General features: G+C 39.4%; 1 protein-coding gene across 4 annotated transcripts in view; it reads left to right on the top strand.

Annotated features, from left to right (window-relative positions):
• fat1a (FAT atypical cadherin 1a) overlaps positions 1-25,473 on the top strand; it is a 122,231-nt gene that overhangs the window by 30,834 nt on the left and 65,924 nt on the right. For all 4 annotated transcript variants that reach the window (XM_055227444.1, XM_033968097.2, XM_055227495.1 and 1 more), the window contains exon 4: positions 17,885-17,946. In XM_055227444.1, the coding sequence (XP_055083419.1) occupies positions 17,885-17,946 (62 nt within the window). The remainder of the gene's footprint in view (positions 1-17,884; positions 17,947-25,473) is intronic.

Genomic DNA, 25,473 nt, shown 5'->3' with positions numbered 1-25,473 from the left:
CGTGGAGTTCTGTTTTGTTTCATTTGCACATGTTTGAGGAATCAGTCTACATCTCCAAAGCTCAAAATGCTCTGTTCCACCTTGTAGTCTTCAAATAAACAACTATTTAACCTTTAGTTCTGTAGAGATCGGCAATTCCAATGACGCAAATGATTCTAGTGAAAGTACGTGGAGTTTAAAAGCACAACGGAGCACTTCCTGTATTATCACGTGACATCACAAAGTGGAACAGAGTGTTTTCTGTTTGAGAACTCACCCTAAATATGCAGAGTTTCTGTATTAAACATGTGCGAATGAAACAAAACACAACTCCAGGTATGTTTGTGACGAGGAAACGATATTATAACATAGATCAGAAAATACTGTGATATGTCCCCTTTAAAAGTAGTATTCGGCTCAGATTGCACATTGTAAACAGCTACAGGAGAAGTAACATTTCAGAATTTTAGAGAAGACTCAAATCTGATCTGATGAACTAATACAAGAATCTCATGCATTTCAGAACAGGTCTGTAGAAGCCTAAACCACAGCTACAACAAGATTCCTCTATAAAAAAAGACAGGATATTTTGTTCAGCTCAAATTGCAATTCGAATTTGATTGCGAGATACCGTGCAGCCCTTCTTTTTTTTCCCCTGAGATGGGAGGAAGATTGGGGCACTTAACTGATGACAGCGATATGTTTGATTGTAGTTTATGGCACCAGAAGAGATGACCGTATATGGGCACAGGAAATGTCTGACTTGTTTGCCAGCATTGCCTTAGTTTGTCTTTTTATTGGCATCTTGGTTAATAATTAAAATCGATTGATGCGTTTCATAGTGTTTCATAGTGTTTCCTTATAACAGAATTTACTTCGTCGCCAGCTTTGACTCCCATTTTAAAATAATAATTAGATAAGTTTAGTATATTACTGGAAGACTTAAGAACCAATTATTCGTTTATTCTAGCTGTAACACGTCTATAGCAACAACGCCATAGGACAAACATCAACACACCAGTTAAATGTCTTGCCCAAGGACACATGTTGTGCAAAGTTAACAGCAGCGATTGAACCACCAACTTCCCCAAAGTATTTGTCATCCTTTCTTCCCACTAATTATCTATAATCATTTCACTTTCAGTAATTTCACTAGTCATTATTATGGAATTTATGTTGGAGGACTGTGGTAGTGATAATCTCTGAAGTGTGAAAAGACAATGAAACCAATACAAGTACTTCTCCTGCTCAGGAGACGCTCTGCCCACTGGCTGTCAAGTCGTATTTTTCTTTTAGTTAAAAGAGCTGACAGGGCGCTGTGCTGGTTCATGTGAGGTTACTGACTGGAGTTGCCCACCTTTTTCTGCGGGACTACTTTTTATAACTCAGTGATTCATTTTTTTGACCAGTTTCGAATATGTGATATCTTATTAGACTTTGAACACGACGGACAACTTTCTTATCAGCTGGCATGTGTCATACGGGCAAACAGACGCAGAATGGGCAACACCGTTTCAGCGTTTAGACTGGTGTTGTATATGGTGTTTTAAATGCACTGTCAAGTCATTTTTGTAGCAACTTAAGGGCAAACTAGGTAAATTTGAAGCGTTCTGGACAAAAAACGCCTAAATCTAACTTCCTGCTGCCTTTACTGCCCTTTTCAATTTCCAGTAGTTGGTGACATCACAAAAGACTGTCTTGATTACAGCTGGCTGCAGGAGTGGAGTTTAAACTGTGGATACTGTTTTAACCGATCACACAGTTCCTCAAACTCCGCTCCTCCATTCCCCTCACTTTCTTCTTGAGTCCTTCAGGTATAACAGCTCTATTTGAAATTTAATTGCGGGAGAAGTTTAGGTGTTTAGCCCCAATTTAATAGTTTGCGTCGCAATCCTGACCTGTCCTCCACCTCAGTTTTAGAATGTAGTAGTGTTTTCATGATACTAATATTCGATTTTGATACTACACTTATTTTAAAACACTTAAAAACACTCTTTCTTTAGACCACATGTGTCAAACTCAAGGCCCCGGGGCCAAATGTGGTCCGCGATGTCATTTTATGTGGCCCGCGTGAAGGTAAATTAAAATGTATTACTGTCTTAAAATGTCAGTTTAGAGATAGACAGTTACACGGTCATTTTTTTCCATCTATGCAAAAAATAGAATGTTATTTTCAACATTAAGTAATAGTACTTTCTTTAATATCACCGTGTGGCCTTTTATCTGCGTAATCCCTCAGTCGTCCAGGTAGATTTCATAGTGGTCCATGGGCGTATACTAGTCTATATTTGGCTGCAATTCAACATCAAAGTTAATTTCTGTCCTGTGAATGTGACTTCCTTAGTATCGATACCTGCTCAAATGAGTATCTAGTTTCGATACACGCTTTAGTATCAGTAAGCTTCTGATTTTTGATACTTTTGCCAGCCCTAACATAAAGTAACATAATCTTTTCAGGATCTATCACGTAGTCTGCTCAGCACAATTGGATTGCTCACCGAACAGATAAACTCACTGTAGTTGTATTTTAAGTTTAACAATTCCAGTTGTTTATTGTCTTTTCAGCCTGAAGTAAAAGTAATGGGCTCCACACTCATTCTCATTCTGCTGGACTTAGTGGATTAAAGTCCTTGCTTAATTAAATGGCACCAAGTTTTATGTTCAATTAAAACTCAGCCAGTCCACCACTGTAGAAGTAAATGTGCTGTAAAGTGTTGCCAATTTGTAAGGGCATACTTTGCAACATAGGCCACATACCCACATAGAGTAATCATTTCTGCTATTATTATTAGGGAAGAGTTATTAAAGCCCCACTGTGTAATTTTATGCGATATGATGTTTTTATTGCATGGAAAAACATGCTTTTATCTCCACAAACCCAAGTCTTACTCCAAGGAGAATGTCCCAGAGTATGGTAAATTCTCTGTTTTATGTGACATGCCACCTCCAGAAAACTTCTCAGTGTTGCTTTAAAGATGCATCCTTAACAGCTATTCTGATACACTGATTAATAGCGTTCATTTTGTATCTTTAAACTCAAAACATTACATTTATATATTGCGAATTTCAAACTTAATTCCAATGCGAAGGAAGACTCAATACTAATTCCCATAACACAATGATACTGAAAGAACACGGTTTATTTAGACAATATTATGTCATTTTAACATAAAAATAGTACGTTCTTATATATTACCACGTGGCCTTAAATCTGTGTAATCTCTCAGTCGTCCAGGTAGGTTCCATAGTGTTTCTTGGGCGTATACTAGTCTTTGTTGTCTTATCAGAATCAGAAGACTTTTATTGCCATTGTCAGTGAACACAACTCACAAACTAGGAACTTTTTTCGGTGATACGTGCAACATAAAATACTGAATAATAATACTATAAAAAAAAAATAGTCTAGAGCACACGTGTTGAACTCAAGGCCCGTGGGCCAAATGCAGCCCGCCACGTCATTTTATGTGGCCCGTGACAAGGTAAATTAAACGGTATGACGGTCTTAAAATATCAGTTTATCAGGAGATACATAGTTACACAGCCACTGAACAAGTAATAAATATAGAAATGGTTAATTAACAAGATTAAAAAGTAGTTGCATTTATTTTACATTTGGTTGCATTTTGTTACATTTATATGGTCTTACAGTTACATCTGGCCCTTTGAGATCAACCATTTTGTTGATGTGGCCCTTTGTGAAAATGAGTTTGACACCTCTGGCCTAGAGGTAGATAAATACAACAACAGTACAAACATGACTTATACTTGTTCTGCTACGGCGCAAAATATTTTAACGCTATTCATTTCTCTCCTGTGAATGTGACTCTTTTAGAATCAATACCTGCCCAAATGAGTATCTCGTTTCAATACTCGTTTTAGTATCTGATCTTCAATACTCGTGACGACCCTAATTCCCGCTAACGCCATCTCCAGGTGGTTAAACATAACAAAAGCGTGCTGCTACAAGCTCATATTGTGTTGCGTTAAAACTTGGCCCTTATCCAGCTCTTTCGTTCACACATGCCTCTTTAGCCTTGGGTAATGCTTTTGTATGTTTGGAAGCCTCCGTCTGTTTTTTTTATTTGCATTCTCTTCTTTCTCCCAACTTGAAAGCAAACCAAACGAAAGCTGCCATTGGTGCCGTGAATGATCTACAGGCCTTGACAACTTTCGGCGACGCCTCCTTTGTTTGGCAGAGAAAACAAACTCGCAGGTGCCGGGCTTATCGGTGCTTCACTAAGGGTCCGACAATTATCAGAGGAAGTGAGATAGGAAGAGCTTTACTTTCAACAACTTCCTCCAGTTTCTGCCGTGTTGGGAGGGGAAACAATGGTAGCAGCACTCCAGGGAAATATCAGGAAACAGATCGCTCCCGAGTTCTTCCTTGATTTGTGTATTTAAGATCAGATTTACTGCCACTGTTGTCATGTGAATCGCTAAAGGATGGGTCAAAAGCTGAAGAAACGTTTCCTTAAAAAGACAAAAAAAATATAGCTTACCTTACAATTATGTATTTTCAAACACTGAATAACACAATGGGTTAATATTGCCTGAAGAAAAAGGAAATATCTGTCAGTTACCTGTTGTTAAAGGTGCATTGTGTAACTTTTCTGGTGGAGAGGTTGTCACCTGCTTGTTTTCATGGATGTGTTATTATTACTTTGAAACTACTGAAATTTTCCACACTTTGGCGTAAAACCTATCCAATTCCATAGAGACAAACAGGTGAGGCCACAAGGCTGAGTTACAAGTCAGATCTGTGGAGAGGCGTGTCTTCTCGCTGGAACAATGCATGTTTTTCAAGGTATTTTTGAGGAATAAAAACACTTGTAATTGACTGAATGCAAGAGAGAAAGGTTTTATGTCATTCCAAACAAAGAATAAGCATATGGTAGACTCAAAGTTAAACAATGCACCTTCAACAATCGTAACCGTTATTTATCATATTTTACACAAAAAATGTCAATTTCAATTAAACTATGATATATCAAAATAATATAACATTATATTAAGACACAAAAATGTATTTATTTAGTCCTTTATTCAGTTTATCCTTTGTCTTTTTTTAGCCCATGGCATTTAGAGTATCTTGTAAATATTAACATTAGAACATATATTAAGGTTTTTCTTTTTACATACATTATTACAGTGTTTTTCAACTATTTTGGAGTAACGGTGTACTTTTTTAGTTGAAAAGATTCCACAGCACCCACTAAAATATTACCAAGTTACACAATTTTCAAAAAGGGTCCTGATATTTTCCTTCCCTCTGTGTTTGCTTTTTTGAAATGATTGTCTTTCTTCCTCAACTGTTTCAGAAGTTGCTCAAGACTCTCCAAAATTATGAATTATTCAATTAAATCCATGTGGGACTTAACCTAACTGAGATTGCCCTTTACTCGAAGACAGGCCCGGCACTAGCTCAAGTGTTCTCTCCTGCACAGCGGTAGAAAATCAATACATTATCATTATTATTCCATACATTGTAACAATACAGTGGTACTTTCCTACAGCCATCATTCCTACTAGTGCCCTGGTTAACTCTATCACTGTCCTCTTTTAAACCCATTGCAAACTCAGTGAAAACTCCGTATGACTTTGTGATGTGAGCACCCAGCCTAGGGTGCACATTGTTTTATATTTAATGACTTTTTATCACTTAAAGTGTTCCTGGCCTGAGGTTAATGTGGCGGCACTGCAGACAGCTCTGTTTAATGGACCAGGTCGCTCCTGTTGGTGCACATCAAAATGTGATTAGGCCCGGCTCACCTCCTCGAGTGAACCCTCGGAGCAGCCTCTTCTCAATGGAACCTCGTATTAGACACTTCCAAATGACACTATTGTTCATGTAAATTTAATGCTCTGGCACATTCTCCACTTGTTGTGACACACATTAAAGCTTATGTGTTATAGCTTCTTTATCTTAATATCAGCAAAAGAAGATTTTGTGAAACAGCCGAATATATGTCAAAATGATCTACTCTAATGTCTGCTGCTTACCTGTATCGCTTTGGATTTTATTTTAAGAATCTGTATCTGATTATTTCCATGTATTTGAGCAAAAAGTGTCTTGCCCCAGTACAGATATAGTACAGATATATTGTATAAGTAGCTCTTAAAGTCTGCGGTGTATTGCCTGGTAAAGAGTCACATTTTTATACAGCGCTTTTCCACCTTCAAGTCACTCAGAGCGCTTTACATCGAGGAACCACTCGCACATTTTCACACACACATTCATACACCAGTGACGGCGAGGAGGGTTAAGTGTCTTGCCCAAGGACACAACGACAGCGTTCATCCGTGGGAGCTGAAATCGCACCGCCAATCTGTGATGTTTTATGTTGAAAGCAGGAGAACACTCCGCCAACTGAGCTACTGTCGCCTGCATCTAATTATAAAGCGTTTTAGTGTCCGGTTATCAGGGAGTGCGTACTTAGCATGCTAGTTGTTGTTGGCTTTACCATCACGGCCTGGAAAGTTGTGAAACGTGCTTATAAAGGGAAAAAAAAGTGTAAAACTGTTCTGAAATGCATGGAATTGTTGAATTAGTTTAGCTGTTCATGTTCCAGTCTTTTCTCTCAAATCCAGAATCTTACTTTTGAAACCTAAATTTAACTTTTTATCTTTTTATTAAAAAAAAAAAAAAATCATACAGACCTAATGAAAGGTCCTCACCGATGTCACCGTTAACAGCGACCTCATAAACACCAACCAAATGTATTTTTTGTCCTGAAAATATGATATTCTTGACACCTGATTAAAAACATGCAATATTCAGCAGCCAATTATTACTTTTTGAAGGATCCATTTACAGTCTTAATTGCTGTGATATTTAGAAAGTCGTTTAGCAAATTGCGTGTTTTTAAAATTCTGAACATGAGCACCTAGCGACCCCACATACGCAGCGATTTGGAGAAAATTAAATGGAATTGCTGATCGCTGTTAGTCAGATTAGATTTGCTAACAGCTCATCCAAAAGTAAACTAATCAAAGAATAATATAACTTACCCTCCCGTGCACATCGCTTCCTCTCACGCCGTTTCGCTTGCGGACATAAATCCGTTCTACAATAAGGGCCACAGTTCTCGGATGTACTTGTTGGTGAGTTATGCCTGACACACAAACAAACCAGTTCTAAGGCAATAGAAATAGCAATCGTCGGCTTCCCCTGGTGCACTGAGCAATAAGGCCTGCAGCTGCGAGGTGTGGAGATAGCTCAATCCCAACATAAACAATGCAGCGAAATGCCTTTTGGACTGGCAACCACAAAGAGTTCAAAATGAGAGTCAAACGCCGGCAAATAGAAATGCATGGGGTTGGCTTCTAAACCTTTCATTGTGCAATTTATTCACAACAAAGCGAATTGGGTTAGCCGGGCTGTCCTTTTAAACTCCGGCGCTACAAAGGGAGGGACAAACAAATCCCGTGTTGGTCGAGTCGTATTTCACTGGCGTTTTTGAAATGTCCCGCAGGATTGCATTTTGAGCTGCCTGATATGTCATGAAAGTTGTCTTGGGAGTATCAGTTAGCGCCATGTCTATATTGAAAGTGAAATCAAAGGGAAAGTTGCTTTATTTGTCTCGCTTGGGGAAATTTCAGATTTGGGTGGCTTCCTCCAGTGGACACAGCAATTTAAAGCAGTTGGGGACATCTAGGTCTGTCACAATAATACATTTTGATGAATGATTTAACGCTACAGAGAAATATAGTGATGGGTGATAATGTTGAAACTACTTGAATAATGCAAGATACTCCCAGTGTGTTTAAATAGACTGTTGCATTAATCCTTTAAGAACTGAGCACACTGTAGACCGTCAAACTCATTTTCACTGAGGGCCACGTCAATAAAATGGCTGCTCTCAAAGGGCCAGATATAATTTAACCAATATAACGTAAAATAAATGCAACTACTTTTTAATCTTGTTAATTAATCCTTTTTGTATACTTATTCAAGTTACAAATATTGATATGAAAAAATGAGTAACTGTGTATCTCCTTATAAACTGATATTTTAAGACATTTATACCTTTTAATTGAGCTTGTCACGGGCCACATAAAATGACGTGGCGGGCCGCATTTGGCCCACGGGCCTTGAGTTTGACACATGTGCTCTAGACCTAGACTTTTATTCTTTTTTTAGCCGTAAAAATCATGTTAAAGGAAGTATCAGAATTTACAGTATTTTTCCATGTAACTACCACCTTTACACAGACATCCCTATTTTTTCTTTGACACATTGAATAAGTGACTGGGAAAATCCCCGCGGCACCTGCGCTCTCATTCGTCAACTTCGAGGGACAACAGAGGTAGATTCCCGTAAAGACAGTAAAATATTTAAAGAGCCCCATGCCTCGCTTTTGAGATGCCGTTTGAATTTACACGAGAGCACAATTGGTTGCGGAGTTACAGTTATGGAAAGTCCGCAACCACAAGTCTATTGGCGACGACAGCATCCGACGCTATAGGGTTAAAAGACATGAGCTGCAACAAATAAATAAGCGGTAATTAGCCATTAAAGGGACATATTCAGCCCTCCACAGCTCAAATCTTATCCTACTACAACAAAATCACCCCAAATCTTCCTACTTTTACAGAGAAAAAGTACTCACAATAAATACCGAGGCCCAAAATATATTGTTCCAGGTTTCATATATGGAACAACTCGATATAGTAATTATCGTAACAGATCTAGTGACATCACACAGGATTGCCCAGAATACAGCAGGGTAGGGGGCGGAGTTTGAAGCGCGGACACCTGTTAGACCAATCACAGTGTTCCTTATACCTCAAGACCCCGCCCTTCCTTTCCCTTCACTCCTTTTTTTAGTCTTCCAGGCACTGCCCAGTTTAACAGCTCTATTTGAAATGTGTTTGTGGGTGTTTAGTCCGTCTTTAATGAAAAACGAATCCTACCAAATATGTTAAGTCTTAGCTGTTATTGCTTTAATCAGTTTCAGGTTTTCGCAAAACACAAATGAACTCTTGAACCGTATATCTGGATTACAAGAAATCTATTTGAAATTATTGTCGGTACCAGTTGAGAAGTACCCGTAGTATTCATACAAACTCATGTACTCAATATAGATGTGTTCATAACCGCTTTTCACAGCTTTCAACGGCCAGACTTTTGCTATCACAGTAATGCTAACATGCTAACAGCGAATATCCTGATTCTCAGACAGTAAAAAACACTTAATTATCAGATGCATGCAGCACACAACAGTCTAATTTTGATTCTTACAGCTGCTTTCACGTTGTATCTGTCGTAGAGGAAGACCAATTTGGCTCAAGTACATGGAAAATGAGATGGTAGATTATTCACAAGACTCCCCACCACCAAACACCTACTCCTCACCCATCCACCAATCTTCAATCTCCAAATAACTCTCCAAACAAGAGCGCCACTCATGTTCTTTCAGTCGTAAGAACCCCAAGGACTCGCCGTAGTGCTTTCGCTGACGCCGACTCCCACTGCATTCCACATTGTCTGGAGTCACGGCTAAATGCGCATCACGTAAATACAGTATGTGTGTCAGTCGCGATACAAAACTAATCACAGCACAGCGTAGAACAAAACCAAGGCAACGCGGGTCAACAGCTCCCATCAGGTCTCTGCATTTCTAAACGCGACAATTTTATGTTTGGCCACTCAGGGACGTGATTTGAGAGTGCCACTATATATTTTTTTGTTGCTGTTGTTTTTCTCAGCCTCTCAAAACGCTTGGCTATAATTACTATGGGCCCAGCTCAGCCCACGCCTGGGGATGGCTTCTGTGTGTGCGTGTGAGAGCGAAACACGCAGAACATAAAGAGTTGCTGAAAAATTGACTTGGTTTGAGAATGATTTTGTTGGACACGTGGTTTGGAGTAATTAGTGGGGTGGCACAATTAAAGGTCCGCTGCCCAATTTTTTCCCATGCATTTGCGGAAAATTTGTTTTCCCCCAGTGCAGATATATTGTATAAGCAGCTGTTGAGGTCAAAATAAGTCCATTGCATGTTATTAAAGCAGGAAGTGCGCGTTAGCATGCTTGTTGTTCTTAGTTTTACCTGTAACTTTGACATTTAGGAGCACTGCAAATGTCAAAGTTGTTGTGTTTTTCCTCGTTTTAAAAAAAGTACAAATAACGTATGGAGCGTTTAAAGTCATTCCTCACTTACCTTATGTATTCTGAATATCCTAATTCACATGTGTCAAACTCAAGGCCCATGGGCCAAATGCGGGCCGCCACGTCATTTTATGTGGCCTGTGACAAGGTAAATTAAAAGGTATAATGGTCCTAAAATATCAGTTCATCAGGAGATACACAGTTACACAGCCATTTCCTTAAATCTATGCAAATCCATATGCAATATTTATAACTTGAATAAGTAATAAATATAGAAACGGGTAATTAACTAGATTAAAAAGTAGTTTCATTTATTTTACATTACATTTGGTTGCATTTTGTTACATTTATATGGTCTTACAGTTACATCTGGCTCTTTGAAATCAACCATTTTGTTGATGTGGCCCTTTGTGAAAATGAGTTTGACACCCCTGTCCTAATTACTCACCACAATGAGTTTATAAGTGCTTTTCAGCATTTTCAGGTACTTTTATGGCAAAACAGAAGCCGTAATTACAGCAAGAATGATTATACTGTGGTGACATTATAGACAACTTTCTGAATACTGTCAGAAAGTTCATGCAAAACAGAAAACAAAATCAAACTAGTTAAAAAGTATATTTGATAAGATGCTAATTTTCAAGCCCATTAGCCTTCTACCTTTACCTTTACCTTTATTTTACAGATTTGTATTTAAAAGGAAGCCTGCTATAGAACGTATACCAAAGTGAAACTATAGCGAAGACAGCGTTACATATCACTACTTTGCTTTTGGAGTTTTGGCTACATTTGGATATTCCTTGCAGAGGGTGTTTTGAGAGTTATTTTTCTCACACAGATATCACCACTCGATATTAGCGTAGGAGGCTCGTCCCATGGTCAGAGATCTGGCAGCAACCTGGCATCGCCTCTGACAAAAAGGGAACGCAGGCAAATCGCATCTTTTTCAGTCCACCAAACTGCACATCAGGCTCGCGTTGCTAACCCTCAGATAACCGCTAGCGCACATCTATGCATCTCCGAGGGTTTTTTTTTAGCCGAAGAATCTTTTAAAAGTTTGAGAGAGAAAAGCTGATTTTGTGGTTTAAAAAAAAAAATTGAAAGTTTAGTCAAGACAGCCAAGATATGCCAAATCCGTCAGTACACCCACTTGCTGTACGAGTGTGCGGATGATGTTGTGAAGAATGTGCCTTATAATTGAAGTGTTCTGTATTTGCGCTGCGTTTCATGTAGCGTAGTTTGGCAGGAGACGTGGGCACCCTGCTGTGAAAAGGTTGGTGGTTCAAGCATTGCCTGCACCGCAAGCCAGTCTGGATATTCCGACTTGTTGCGCAATGTTTTGGCTTGTTAAGTGAGTGTAAATAGTATAAAGCATAAATAGAGCACATTGGGGGTTCCAGCATCAATTACAATTTTGCTAATGGGAGGTTTCTTGATTGTTTTGTGCGGACAGACAGTGATGGCCTCAAGTAATTATATTTAAGCACATTTTACCAGTGAATTGTTAGGGGGACTGGGGTTTAAATGCTTTTTAAATGTAGTGTGAGTTTGAATGAATAGAAAAAAAAAACTAATGAATGCGTATCTGCTCATTGAACTCTCCTAGGGTGTGAACTGTCACACCTTAGGGTAGTTCAAGTACACATGAGTCATAGTTTGCATAATCATTGTTGTCACTCCTATTAGCAGCTTAACTCTTGAAACATATTCACTCTTAGGAGCTTTTGTCCAATTGACGGAATACAATTTTCTTTGGCAAAACAACTTGGAGTTACTCTGCCAATATCTCTATGAAAAATAATGGAGCTTGAGTCTGTTGGTAATTATAAATTCGGTATATGCTTTATCAAAGTTTTAAGATATATACCAGAGCTAGAAGTAAGATCACATGGAGAGAAACTACTATTACTTTGTGTATTACGTTCTAATGTTTACGTATCAAAGCTTCAGCATCACTATACAGCACCTTCAAGTTCTTTTGCCATATTTAGGCAGATTAGAGTAAAAAAAACTGCCTATTTTTTTTTTTTTTTACAGCGAAACAAATAGCTTCTCGCTTCTCTTTTGTTTCTGGCACGGAGTCAATTTCTCTTTCACTGTGTGCATGGCATTACCAGTCCTAAATTTAAATTCCCAGTGTGGGCCTGTGCGAAAGGCCAGCTCATGCAAATGCTAGCTCTCATGCTGTGCCTTGTTTGGATGGAGCTGATTAAATGACACTGAGTTCTGGCTGCCTGATTGTAGTCGAAGAAGAAATATCTGACTATTTTGGTTCTCGTTTTTCCTGCGATTTTAGTGCAGTTGCGAATACCAGCACACTCGTAATCAAACACCTTTTACGAGAGCGTCTACTTGCCTGTCAGCGATGGAAGTATGACGCAGCTGGATGCCCGAGTTATTATCATCCCGGTTAATAATTCTATGGTGACTCATTATAATCGAGCGTGCAAGCTAATTTTTCAAGTGTGTTATCTGGGATGAAGTTGATGGATGATAATGGGTCTAAACTCCCTTGTGGCCAATGATAGGTAGCTACTTCCTCTCAACACGAACCAGAGCATGATATACCACGCGGAATTATCCATAGTCTTTTTGATTGGATCATAATGTTAAAACGGATATTTATTACGCTGAAAATTGGAATTCTGACACGTCCAGTAGTCTACAACTTAGGTACACTGTTTTCATGAAGACAAGTGTATTAAATAGTGACACATTACAGGAACCAATTTTGTTGCACCGCAGTTGTAGAGAGCATTTAAATTGGAAGTTTGATGCCCCCTGCTGGAAAATGAGAGTGAAGCAATTAGAAATGACAGATTAAAAGCATTGCCTTTATCAACATGATGGTAGATGGGATAGATCGAGATAGATAGACACAGTTTGAGTCCAATTGTGTACTTTCTGGTTTGACTTCCTTACGCACAGTTTTAAGACGTGCAGTTGTGTACTTCCTGCATTTACTTCCTTACGAGTTTTAAGACCTGCGTATGCCTAGAAACTGAATACCTCATTGGAAATCATTATATAATGCAGTTAAATATTTAAACAATCGTTAATTTGACATAATTTCTTTTGTAATGAGGATGATTTGACACCTTATAATTTCGTGTTTGCATCTTGCCTCTACAGCGGTTTCGATGGCTTTCATTTCATTCTGCAGGTTTTAGTATCTCAAGAGAGTGATGAATATGAATATATTGGAAAGGTGCTTGGAAATCATCTCGGGAAAAGCTTTAAACCCAGCAGCTAGGTTCTTTTTTTCTTTTTTTTATACCTCTGCGCAAAATTGAACAGCTTCCCCTGTACGTTTGAAAATGTCAGGGCCCAGATATGAGGCGATTGTTCTTTGGCGGTATCCTTCAGAGCATCAGTATCCATATCTCAGGCCGCTCGCTGTGAAGATTAAATAAAGCCTTAAGAAGTAGCACATATAAAGGGGGTTTTAAGGGCCGGCTGCAAAATCTCCCACTCGCTGCCTCGCCTCAATTGCAGTGCTGAGGGCCGACTATTTCAGGAGCCTAAGTTGTGGCCTGCTATTCCCGGGCTGCAGCCATGTGTATGTGCCAGTGATGGCTTTGGGGTTTCGGAAATCCTTAGCTTTATGTTAATCAGACACAGTGTGGCAGGCAGACAGCTCTGGTGCGGTCGGACTTGGCATGTCTACACTACACTCAGCGTCTCAGCTAAGTAGCAATTACAGTGGGAGTGAGAAGGCAAAGTCGCATATAGCACGTACATACAGCAAAACGCTAGCCGCCGTCCCCCCGCTTGTCTTGTCTTGTTTGTGCAGCTGATGGAATATTGGACCAGGCAGTAACTCAAGATAGGAGCTTTGTTGTATTTTTTTTTAACCAGTGTTGAAGTGTGGGTTAGGGCAGCAAGATTAATCACGATCATAATTGCATTTTGAGTGGACGTAAATAGCATATCGCAAAGGCTGCAATTTTTTACGCGTAATTAACTCTATAAACAACCAAATAGCGTGTCTTGGTCTGCATAAAAGCTGCTAACCCTGTAGTTTAGAATGTCACAAATATGTTCTGAAATGTGGTTCTTGCATAAGTTTGCCAGTTCGGATTTCAGTCTTTTTGTCAATTCTTCTGGGCACAATCAAAATATGCAACTTTGAACTTAAAACGCAAATATGATCGCAATGCTTGTCAGAAAAACAACAACTACATATTTTTTCCCAGCCCTAATCTGATTTTATGAAGTCCCTTTGTGAATTATGTCATAAAAGGCATTAGTGATTCTACTTAAAGCTAATGATAGAGCTCAAAAAGAGTCAGTAGTCAGCAGTGTGTCTTGGCCGCTTCAGAAGAAAAACTAGATAAGCAGTTTCTCCCAAATCGATAGAGGCTGGACACTTAATTGAAAAATGGTTGCATTGCTTCTGGCTATTGGATTACGCTTGATAGCAACAACACGCTATTAGGCTTTAGAATCATTAGGAAATAAGACAAATACGTTGACTTTAATAGAGAAGTGTGTGACTCATGTAGGTGTCCCTGGTAATAACTGCCTTTGGCCATAAAGCAAGTAGCTCATTTTCTCTTAGCCCGTAAATTTAATAACAAACTTACCCAGGAGAGCCAATATACTTGTAATTATAATTGTAACTGTCAAATGTGTTTTTAATTAGTTTTTTTTGTTTTGTTTTGTCGAGTTGTTCTACAGATAAAGCACTGTTACGTTCAGCAAAGCCACCAGAAATGGCTAAATGACATGGAACCTTTTCTGACTTATGCGCAGGCTGCAAGTTTGGAAGGTGTAGCTCTATAACCCTCCTCATCATCATTCTTTCCGATCCTTTAGGCTACAACACCATTAGAGGAAAGGAAACACAAGTGAATAGATTTTAGAATCGCAGGAGTTGTGTTGAAACTTGAGCTATACCGTCAAGGATTGGTAATAAGGCTGTAGGGCTCGTAGCGACGTAACAACAGCCGATAATGTAATAACTATGGTGAGCCAATTATGTAATCACATCTTGGCAATAACGACATTATATTGGCAATGTATCTGACCCAAACTGAACTCACAAGACTACACGTGCAAGGAGATTCATGCAAAAAGTATATATTTTGTATAGTAAGTTATTTTTTTAGTACTAGGAAGCAATATTTTTTTTAGTAAGACCGTGAATCATGACTTTGATCTGTCCTTTTACATATAAATATCAAAAAATACCAAATCTTCAGCTAACCCAGCCACTCACTAACTTCTCCTTTTTGATGTTCTTTCATATAAATCCTTATAATCTGAATAAAATACAATAAAAGACGCCATCGACCAGTGAATCTCCTATATGGCAGACAACACATTTACACATTATCGTCGGCTGTTGTTGCAGAATAAACAGAAACTTGAAGAAACTTCTTTATCCGTTGCTTTGTTCCAGTGCAGTCAATCTGAAGAATTACTGTCATTATATACTTCTTGAGGACTCTTAATCATTTGAAATAAGACAGTAATTATTGCACTTGAGGCACCGAGGCACCTCCTTGGAATATTATACCATCAAGTAAATACCATGATAGCACCATTTCATGAGATTGAATTAAGGTTGCACAATAAAAAAGTAATTGTATAGTATTGCTGGTTTTGATTCAGATTTTTTTTTTCTATTTATTTAATGCAAAAGGGACAAACATCGTGACCAGACAGAGTGACAAGTGGTGATAAGACGTACAAAGACACACCAAGACATGATGTGGTTTGTAGACGTAATAGCTATTTACAATTGTATGTGACAAGTCAGTGTTGTGTGTGTGTTTGTGTGTGTGTTTGTGTGATATTTCCATGATTTTCGAGGGGGTAAGTTGGAAACGACAGAGGAAAATGCTAGTACTAGTAATTCGTAAGTGAGGAAAGACGATATAGAGAACGTAAATGGGAGAGAAGTTGCTCAGTTTGTTGAGTGTTTGTCCACTGATCCGAAGGTTGGCGGTTCAAATCCGGCTCTCGACGTAAACATCATTGGTTGCGCAGTAAGATCCACTGACCCACAGGTTGGAGGTGCGATTCCAGGTCTCACAGATGAATGCTGTCGTGTCCTTGGGCAAGACACTTTACCCACCTCGCCCACAGTGTCTGCGTACTGTGGTGTATGAATGTGTGTGTGACTGGGCGAGTGGTTCCTTGATGTAAAGCGGATTTTAAAGTTCACATTTTAAACACACCACAGGAATTGACAAAAAAAACCTCAAACTAACTACACTAAAAACCAACACAAGGATCACATTTCAGAACACGTTTGTACAGAGCTTAATTACACGGAGCAGTTTTATGTAGTCGGGATATTTTATCGCTTGTGCGGGAAATTATGACACTTATAATAATCACATCCATTTTAAAATTCCGATTCGATTGAATTTCGCAGCCCGTCCTCCCCGAACAATGGACGTATATATATATTCTCTAAATCTGCTCACGTCTAGGGGTTGTTTTTCTTGAGCCTCTGTCACAAGTGAAAGTTCTTGAGCTCTTGAGTCCAGGACTTCATTTGCACTGCCCTGTCACATTCCACATGCATTAAGCCCTCTGTTGTCTGTCTGCGAAGTCCAAAAGCAGAAAGAGTAGTTTTCCAGGTGCTCGCGCTCGCTCATAGGTAACTGATGAGATAAGCGGGGGGAATTCAGATGAGGTCATGGGGCAATGAGGAAGGAGTGTCGGTCCCATTGGTCACATATGTTTCCGTGGGTTCTTTTGTTTGAGCACGAACGGTTTTCCATATGCAGCATTTGAACTTTAGATTAAATTATTCTAGACTGCAATAACGGCTAATAATGTAATCAATTTGGCAAAGTTTAAATGTAATAGGCTCGTGTAATAACGCAATGTATTAATGTAATAAAAGGTTAATAATGATGCGCCAATAACTACTGTAGATTATTGCCTATGTTTTTGATGTTTTCAAAGGTTCTTTTGTTTGAACACGAGCAATTTTCCATATACAGACATTTGAACATTGACTATATAATTGTTCTAGACTGCACACACAGTTATAGAGGATTTTTAACATAAATAAGTATATGATTTCCATGTATAGTTATGTGAAAATCTGCTGTTTTTTCTGATTGTGAAAAGATGATGCAGTGGACTATAGCAATATTTTTAAACGCGTATTAGTAAAATTAATATCAATCAAATATATGGGAATTTCGACTGTAAGAAAATCACAAACGCTGCGATTATTGCATGAAATGTCCCCTGTAGACAAGAAAATAACTTGCCTGTCTAGGTCTTTACATGTATAAACCTGCTAATCCTGTATCTAAGCCTCTATAAACATCTGTAATGCATGTGATCAAGATACATACATCAAGATCAAGATTAACTTTTCTGTCATCAGTGCTGTTCAATACATAAAATATAATCCATAAGTACAGAATACATTAAAAACACAAGACATTATAAATCATAAAATGCAGTATGTTGGATCAACAGTTATTCATATTCAGTAGACTAATAGACACTGGTACAAAGGAGTTCTTAAGTCTGTTCATGCGACAGTGTGGGGGCCTGAACCTTCTCCCTGAAAGTAATAACTCATACTCCCAGTGCAGTACTCATCCAAGTAGCTTTGCATGCTCGCATCACTCTAAAAAAAGCGTTCTACCTTCTCCTGATACCTTATTTTAAATTGAATAGTCCTTTTTCAAGACAAATCACAATTGCAAACAAAACCAAAAAGGGTTAAGTAATGACCACATTTCATTTTGTTTCAGTAATAAAAGTTATCCTTAAAATGTGGGATTTGATGCCATTTTTGACCTGTTTTTTATCTTACAGGTCTGGTCACTACTACTTCCAGAAGATTGGACCGGGAGCAACAGGACGAGCACATTCTTGAGGTAAACCTTTTTTCTTTTCTCAAGGATCTGACCTCAGAGAAACTGCATGGCTCAACGTGAGCGCCTTTACTATGTGCCAAAAACTAAGCAGTTCAAACCTGTTCCAACCCAAGGTCAGCCACCCGAGCACTTCCTGAGCTGAAAAAAAAAAGAAAAAAACTTCTGTTTTTTTCTCTCTGATCTTTCAACCGTTATTGGGGTTGCCAACGAAAACAAGCGTGGCCGTGTGCGCAGGAGAGGACAGTTTTCTGCTTGTATTGATTTCCTGAAGGGGGGGAGGGGGGCACGGGTAGGAGGTGTGCGTAGGAGATCCCGGTGACTTGCGTCTTTGTTCTTTCCCACTGTTCCAGCTCTTAGAAGGAGCAAGCCGGGACAGGAAGCGGCTGTCAAGCATCGGGCCAATGTCTAAACTTGTGGCTTTTAATTGAGCCCCGGTCTCCTGACGATTCCGTGCTTCCCTCTCTCTCTCTCCTCCCTCCCTCTCGCCTCCCTCCCTTCCCCTGGCGTTCTACCACAAGGCCAGGGCTGATAATGGCTCTTTTAATTGTGCTTCCGGTGCTGACAGGGAGCAGATTGGATGCCTTTTAATTATTGTGAACGTTTGCGCAATTGAGTGATCATGGTGAGGAGGCGGCGACTGTTGTTACATATGGTGCCAGATAGGTCTCATATTTCATACGGGGGATTGTGTATTGTGCTGTATTTCAGTGGATAAAATGAGAACATCTGAGCAATGAATATTATCAATGTGGCGCTCAACGTGGGCAGTTTAAAATTAACTATAACAATAATTAAAGTGGCTGTACCAGATTTTTTTTCCCATGCATTTGAGCAAAAAATGTCTTTTCCCAGTACATATATATATTATAAAAGCAGCTCTTGAGGCCAAAATAACTCTTTTTTGCATCAAATTATTAAAAAACTTTTTATTGCCTGAGCCTGGAAGTGTTCTGTTATCATGCTAGTTGTTGTTGCATTAGTGTGACAGCAAAACTCCGCTCTGGATTTTCTGGAAAGTTGTGAAAAGCTCTTATAAATGAATGTGAATAATTAGGCTGCTACATTTTTAATACATTTACATCGACCTGTCACGATAACACATTTTGAAGCACGGTATATCACGACAGAAATATCACGATAAACGATAATATTGAGACTACTTTATGCAACTGGCAGTTAAAATAAAGCAAGATAATCCCAGTAAACCAATTTTTAAATAGACAGTATCATTAAAAGGCCTGAGCTGCAGCAGATAAATAGTAGAATGAACAAATAATCAGCCATAAAAGTGACTTAATCAACCCTCATAACATATCATAACAAAAATAACAAAAATTTCCCCATTATAACAAAGAAAATAAGTCGATATAGTGGTTACCGTGACAGACCCACAGTTACAGCATCTTTAATCATGAAAACAATACTTTTATGCTCACTTTCTTTTATTCCTTTAACCTATTTCAAAATCCATCCTATTTCTAACACCGCTCTACTTTTGTTACCTTCACCGTTCCCTTTCATCCTTACTGTGTTCAATGGTAGTCCTTTTGACATTTCAAAGCGCGTGGACCACTGCCAATAATGCCCAGTTAAGTCTCGGGAAATGGACTCCCCAAAAGAGAGCGGATCCCACCAAGAATCCACTGATGAGAAGTGAAGGTTCCCAGACAGCCCTCTTTAGCTGCTGGCTGTAGATGCTCAATTGCTACTTTGAACATGTGGTTAAAAGCTGTGCAATTGCAAGGTGGGAGTCTAATTCAAAGCCGTAGTGTCTGAAAGCCTAGACAAAGCTCGTGAATATGGTGTATTTGGTGTATTCGGTGCAGCCTCCAGACATTTTATAATTAAATAAATACATTTAAAAACGAAGGATGAGTAAATGCGGTGCCATTAATGCTAATCTGAATTCCACAGTCCCGTTTTAATAATTTCAGACAGTTTTGCTATGTGGACTTCAATAATAGTCCATGAGCAAAAAAATGACTTTCTTAAAACTACGTAGATAACATACCGTAAATTTCGGATTATAAGCCGCTACTTTTTTTCCACGCTTTGAACCCTGCGGCTTTTACAGCAGTGCGGCTTATATATGGAATTTTACTGGATAACGGACCCTGGGGGGCGCTCTCTAGCTGTAAACGTAAAAGTGAGACAGACGTGGGGAAAGATTCTGCTCTGAAGAATTCACTAGTTTTGATTTTGAACGATCATTTTGCGCATCATGAAATGGATATGATGCAGTTTTTAAGATAAAGAAACAGAAAGGAAACAGAGCAGGGGTCGGCCTTTAACACGCAAAGAGCCATTTGGACCCACTTTCCACATAAAATAAAACACTGGGAGCCGCAAATACTTTTTGACATCTAAAATGAAGATAACACTGTATAATAACAATAATGTAACGGAATAATGTAGGTTTTACTTTCACGGACAAGCCTTCTACACGTGGCAGATAAATATGGCAAAAACAACTTAAGTGCATTAAAAAAATACAACTCACCAAACCGCTGCATCATGCATCGCGCTGATTATGTGATTATGTCTACTCTACTCCGCAGTTTCTTTAAAAAAAACAACAACAAAAAACTCGTAGCGTATCGTTTAATCCCAGGTGCTTATTCTCCATGTGCCAAAGCAGTTTTGAAGGTTTCATTGCCTTATTTGCTTTTCCCGTATGTTACGCAGAGCGGACTCTGTGCGTGAGTCACCTGTAGCGACAAACCCAGATTTTAAGTAGGCATTGTCTGTTAAATTTATCTTTCTTTTTCTTGGAGGTCGTAGTCTCCTCTTCTGGCTCCTCAGTTGTCCTTTTCCCCTTTGTTAAAAGCTCTCCAAAGACTTTTGTTTTGGCTCATTTTCACTCGCTTGTGGCTCTACTTTTGTGCGTCGTGTCTGATGTGTTATACGTGATACGTCACCGCGGAGACAAGAGCAGATAATAAACTTGCTACTACATCAAATAGATTTCTGTGGCGATTTCCAGCAGGATTTTCATGATGCATCTACGGACGAGCTTATTAGTGTGTCATTAGGGACGGGCCAAAGTTGCTCCTGACCCCTGTGCGCACAGCGTCTGAAAATCAGGGCTCTTTACGCAGGACTGTGAGCTGTGTCTGTGTTAGTTCCCAAGCCACGCAGAGCCGCAGTATGAGGCTGAAAGAGGCGCATACGGCTCTGGAGCCGCGAGTTGCCGACCCCTGAAATAGAGCCACTGCACGTAAGCTCGACATCAATGAATCCAACTTGGTCAATGTAAAAAGACGACAAAAGTTTTCAGAGGAAATAAAAGCAGATTTTCCGTGTTGGTGCAGCTTTATTTTCTAAACCTGCAGGTGCGTTCATCCCGTGTTGTTGTCGTGTTGGTGCCAATTTTCAGGCACAGTTTAAAAAAAAGCGTGTCGGTGCACCGTCTTTCTGTGTAAATGTCTCATGTTACAATATGAAAACCTGCGGCTTTTATTCAGGTGCGGCTTATATATGTACAAAATTGATTTTCTCTTCAAATTTAGCTGGTGCGGCTTATATCAAGGTGCGCTCTGTAGTCCGAAATTTACGGTAGTCTGCAAAATAATGATACAGATACAATACTGGGCCAATACAGAACCTATACTGTGTAAACAACTCTTAAGGTCAAAATAAGTCCGCTACGTCTACGTAAAAACAGTCGAATCAATGCTGGGAGATCAACTATTAGAAGTACATTTGAACAGATTATAAAAACAAACAAAATTAACCCAATAGTTTGATAAATTACCACACAAAAAAAAAGAACATGAACGGAAAATGGGAACTCCGCTTTGCTTTATTAGCCGCTAACAAGATTAAATGTTCAATTAATCACAATATTGTTTTAGGTCATTCTGTCCAGCCGGAAGGGAAGGTCAAATTAAGACGCTTTTGACCCAAATAGGGAGAAAAGTGTGTGCACTCTACAAAGAACGGTCTCCATGGAAACCTGAGAAGTTGGCGAGTGCTGCTCGGTGGTTATTAGGAAACGAGCAGGAAGCCTTTTTTGTGGGTCGTCACATTTACGGGTCTGTCCGAAACCATAAAAGCCCACAGTTTAGCCTCTTTAGTCGCCCCTACGCTGGCTGGTTTTAAGAATGTCAGTACGCAAGGAATGGATTGGCGAATCGGTTACTTTGGCAAACTATGGCGACAACTATTGTGAATGTGTTGATTTTTTTCGAGTTCTGCGCTTGGTCGTGAAGTTTCTGTCCAAGGAAAACACAATTCAATGGGAAATGCAATGTTCCAACTCTTTTGAGATTCAAAATTTTGTGTATTTTTAAGTCCGTTCCTCCATATTTGGTACAACACTCCTAAAGAACGCATTTGATCTCGTAGTCGTTGAACAATGGGGAATAGAGCAGCACTTCTATAATAAAAATAACTTTTTTTTCCCCTCACGGAGCTTTCCTTGGTTACCCTGATCCGCACGTCTGATCCCGCTCTGCCGTGTTTGGATTTTGGTTCCGAAGATGCAAGGCGGCAGCATTTTGGACGGAGGATTGGTGCCTTTTGGGCTTAACACAATCCTGGTATAGGCGTATTGATTCATTAGGATCAACCCTTGCCTCTTGTTTGCACTTCTTACCATTTCGTGCAAGCGTTTTGTAGAATAAAGGAAAAAGAGGAAGGAACTGAAACATGGTGGGCCATTCGGAACATGCGGATCAATTCGGGTGGGGGGCTGTGTCAGCATTGTTTACACCAAATGCCAAAAAGAAGGCGGAGGGTGCGAGCGCAGGAGGCCGGCGGCTTTTATGATCAGGAGAGCGTGGGGGGAGGGGCGAGTCGTGTGGCCGTGTGAAAGACAGACAAGCGGGGGGAATGCAAGAAGAACCCGAGCTGCTCTGGCGGTAGCGGGACTGTGGGCCCTGGCGGCATCGTGAGAGCCGGAGCGCAGGAAGAAGGGGGTGGGGACATAGCAGCGCAGGGACATGCCGGGACATGCTCAGGAGCCTGCTCTGGGACTGTAAAGAGATCATTACCACAGTAAAGGAGAAGTCAATAGAACCATCACATCTGCTGGTTGGCACGTCTCCCAGCTCTTGGCACGGCGGCGATTAGTTTGGCCTCGCGCAGTCGTTTAAACATATCCAATCTTTGACTATTTGGCTACTTGAATGCGGCTAATTATTACTTCAATCAGATATCAAACGACGGTGTTGAAATACATTACAAGCGTTTAGGGCGTGCTACTGCAGTCTATATTTACTTTAAACGCACCACTTGATGACATTTAGTTAAAGGCTTAATAGCACTTTTTTCACGAGTGATCCAAGCCTCAGTCGGCGCCACCTTTCTTCATAGCATTTACTGTATATAGAATTTTATAGATGCACGAACTGTACCCCGAAGCAGGCATCTGGACGTGTTTTACTTACTTAAAAAGTGTTGTGTGTGCAATAAACATCAATAGAAAAATAAGTCCTATATGCACTGTAATCACGCCTTTGTAATTAAAGAGTGATTACCGCATGCATATGATCCATCTGCGTAGCACATTGGGCCAAGTGTTAGCTGCTATGTTTAGACTTAGCAGCATGTAAACAGCCATCACGGAACCTGAGCTTCGAGAAACTCTTTGAAATACTTGAAGCAAACAAAATGTACACTCACTTCGTAGTCTGTCTAGCTCTTAAAGTATGTACTAGCAAGTGGCAGATGTGGCCCTTTCATTAGATACCCCGGAGGCAGGATGGATTGGAAGACACTGTGTTTGATGATAGAGTAAGTGCAGAGTATCAAACAGCATGTTGGCATCACTTTGGGTTGCTTTAGATGCTTCATATTGGTAACATTTTGACTGTTTTTTTTCCTTGGGAATCGAGTTCAAATGCGTCATACATTTTTCGGTCTTTTTTTTTCAACAGAGACCTTGATTTAGGGCAGCTGTAGCCCATTTGCCATTAGAAAACAGATCACAAAAGCTCAAAATGCGTCATTGTGAGGAAAAAAGGCTGGGCACTAGTATCAGTAGTACAGTTAATCATATATACGATAATATTTAAACCGCTTATGTCACTAATTAAGATTTAGCTAATGCGAGATAATCCGAGTAAACCATTTTTAAAAAGGCTGTTTCGTTAAAAGACACGAGCTGCAACAAATAAACAGCGGAATGTACCGATAATTAGCTATAAAAGGGACTTATTGACCCCTCCACAGCTCAAATGATAGCATATTACAACAAAAATACCCTAAACTTCCCCACTTTCACTAAGAAAAAGGACTCTCTATAAATATTGAGGCCCAAAATATATTGTTCCAGCCTTTGTATATTGAACGATAAGTCATAACAGGCATATCATAAATAAATTCTACTTTGAAATCTGGTGGGGTCTGCAGCAATCCCAGCTCAATTTTACGAAAAAGAATCAGAAACAGCCATTAATTAATGAGTGAATTATTTATTAAAATTACATTGTACTTGTAGTTATTATGCCGTATATTCCCCAAGAAGCTACTACATTACAAATAATATTCCTATTAACATCGCATTAGCATATAATCAAACTAATATGGCCGCTAAGACAGATGGAATGATGAATGATTGTAAAGCAACAGATTGTCTCATTTTGTCAACAACCTCTCACGCTGCCCCAATACATTGTCACTTATCCCTCTGGGCAAGCTCGTCTTTTGTGGAGTTGTAATTATAAAAACAAAGGCAGAGTTCCAAATGTGATGATGGATAGATTTGGGAGCTAAAACGAGTGGTTTAACGGCAACAGATACTCCCAGGAATTGCATTTTTAATTATCTGCAGTTATTAGCTTACTGCCTATGAGGCGTGTTAAATGATATGGGACCTCGGCTATTATATGCAAGACCAAAACTAGCACAGCCTTCATTACAGAGCGCGGGACGGGCACCAATATGTCGTCTCATTGAGGGATATTCACGCCAAGCTCCGTGTCATCCCGTTTAATTAATTCTGCAGTTTTGCATAGCCTGGACAGCTGCAAACTCAGTGTGGAAAACAAAAACCCATTACTTTAGTGATTGAAACGATGCGACCAAATGGTGTGTGCCACGTCCCGGACTCCTGACTGTTGTAGAGAAGCACTTAGCAGATGGTTTGAAATGACTGTACCACTTATGTAGCTCTTTACTTGTTAGAAATAAAAAAAAAAAAATAAGAAAAAAAATAAAAACGGTGTCCTCTAAAGTGTTTTTAGACGGAAATAAAGTTTGGTGAAGGTTGAGTGAGCGATAGCATCATTTGCACACTTTAAAAGCAATATTAGCATAGCAAGTTTGAAGATTAAAACAGGAAAATATGGTTATGAATGACGGACATCCACTTGCATTTGAAAATAAAATATATTAGATGGAAATAAAGGATCAGTTGCACACGCTAAAAGCAAAATTAGCATAGCAAGCCTTTTAAAATTAAAGTTTTTAAATTCATAAACATAGGAAATTAGACATGGTTGGCTGAGCAATATTATAATTAACAAACACATTAAAAGCTTACTTAAGTAGCATAGCAATTTTGTAAATCAAATCTTCAACTCG

This window comes from Periophthalmus magnuspinnatus, chromosome 1 (genome assembly GCF_009829125.3).
Source record: "Periophthalmus magnuspinnatus isolate fPerMag1 chromosome 1, fPerMag1.2.pri, whole genome shotgun sequence".
NCBI lineage: Eukaryota > Metazoa > Chordata > Actinopteri > Gobiiformes > Gobiidae > Periophthalmus > Periophthalmus magnuspinnatus.
Note: the sequence above shows the minus strand (reverse complement) of the source record. Positions and strands in the feature narration are given on the sequence as shown.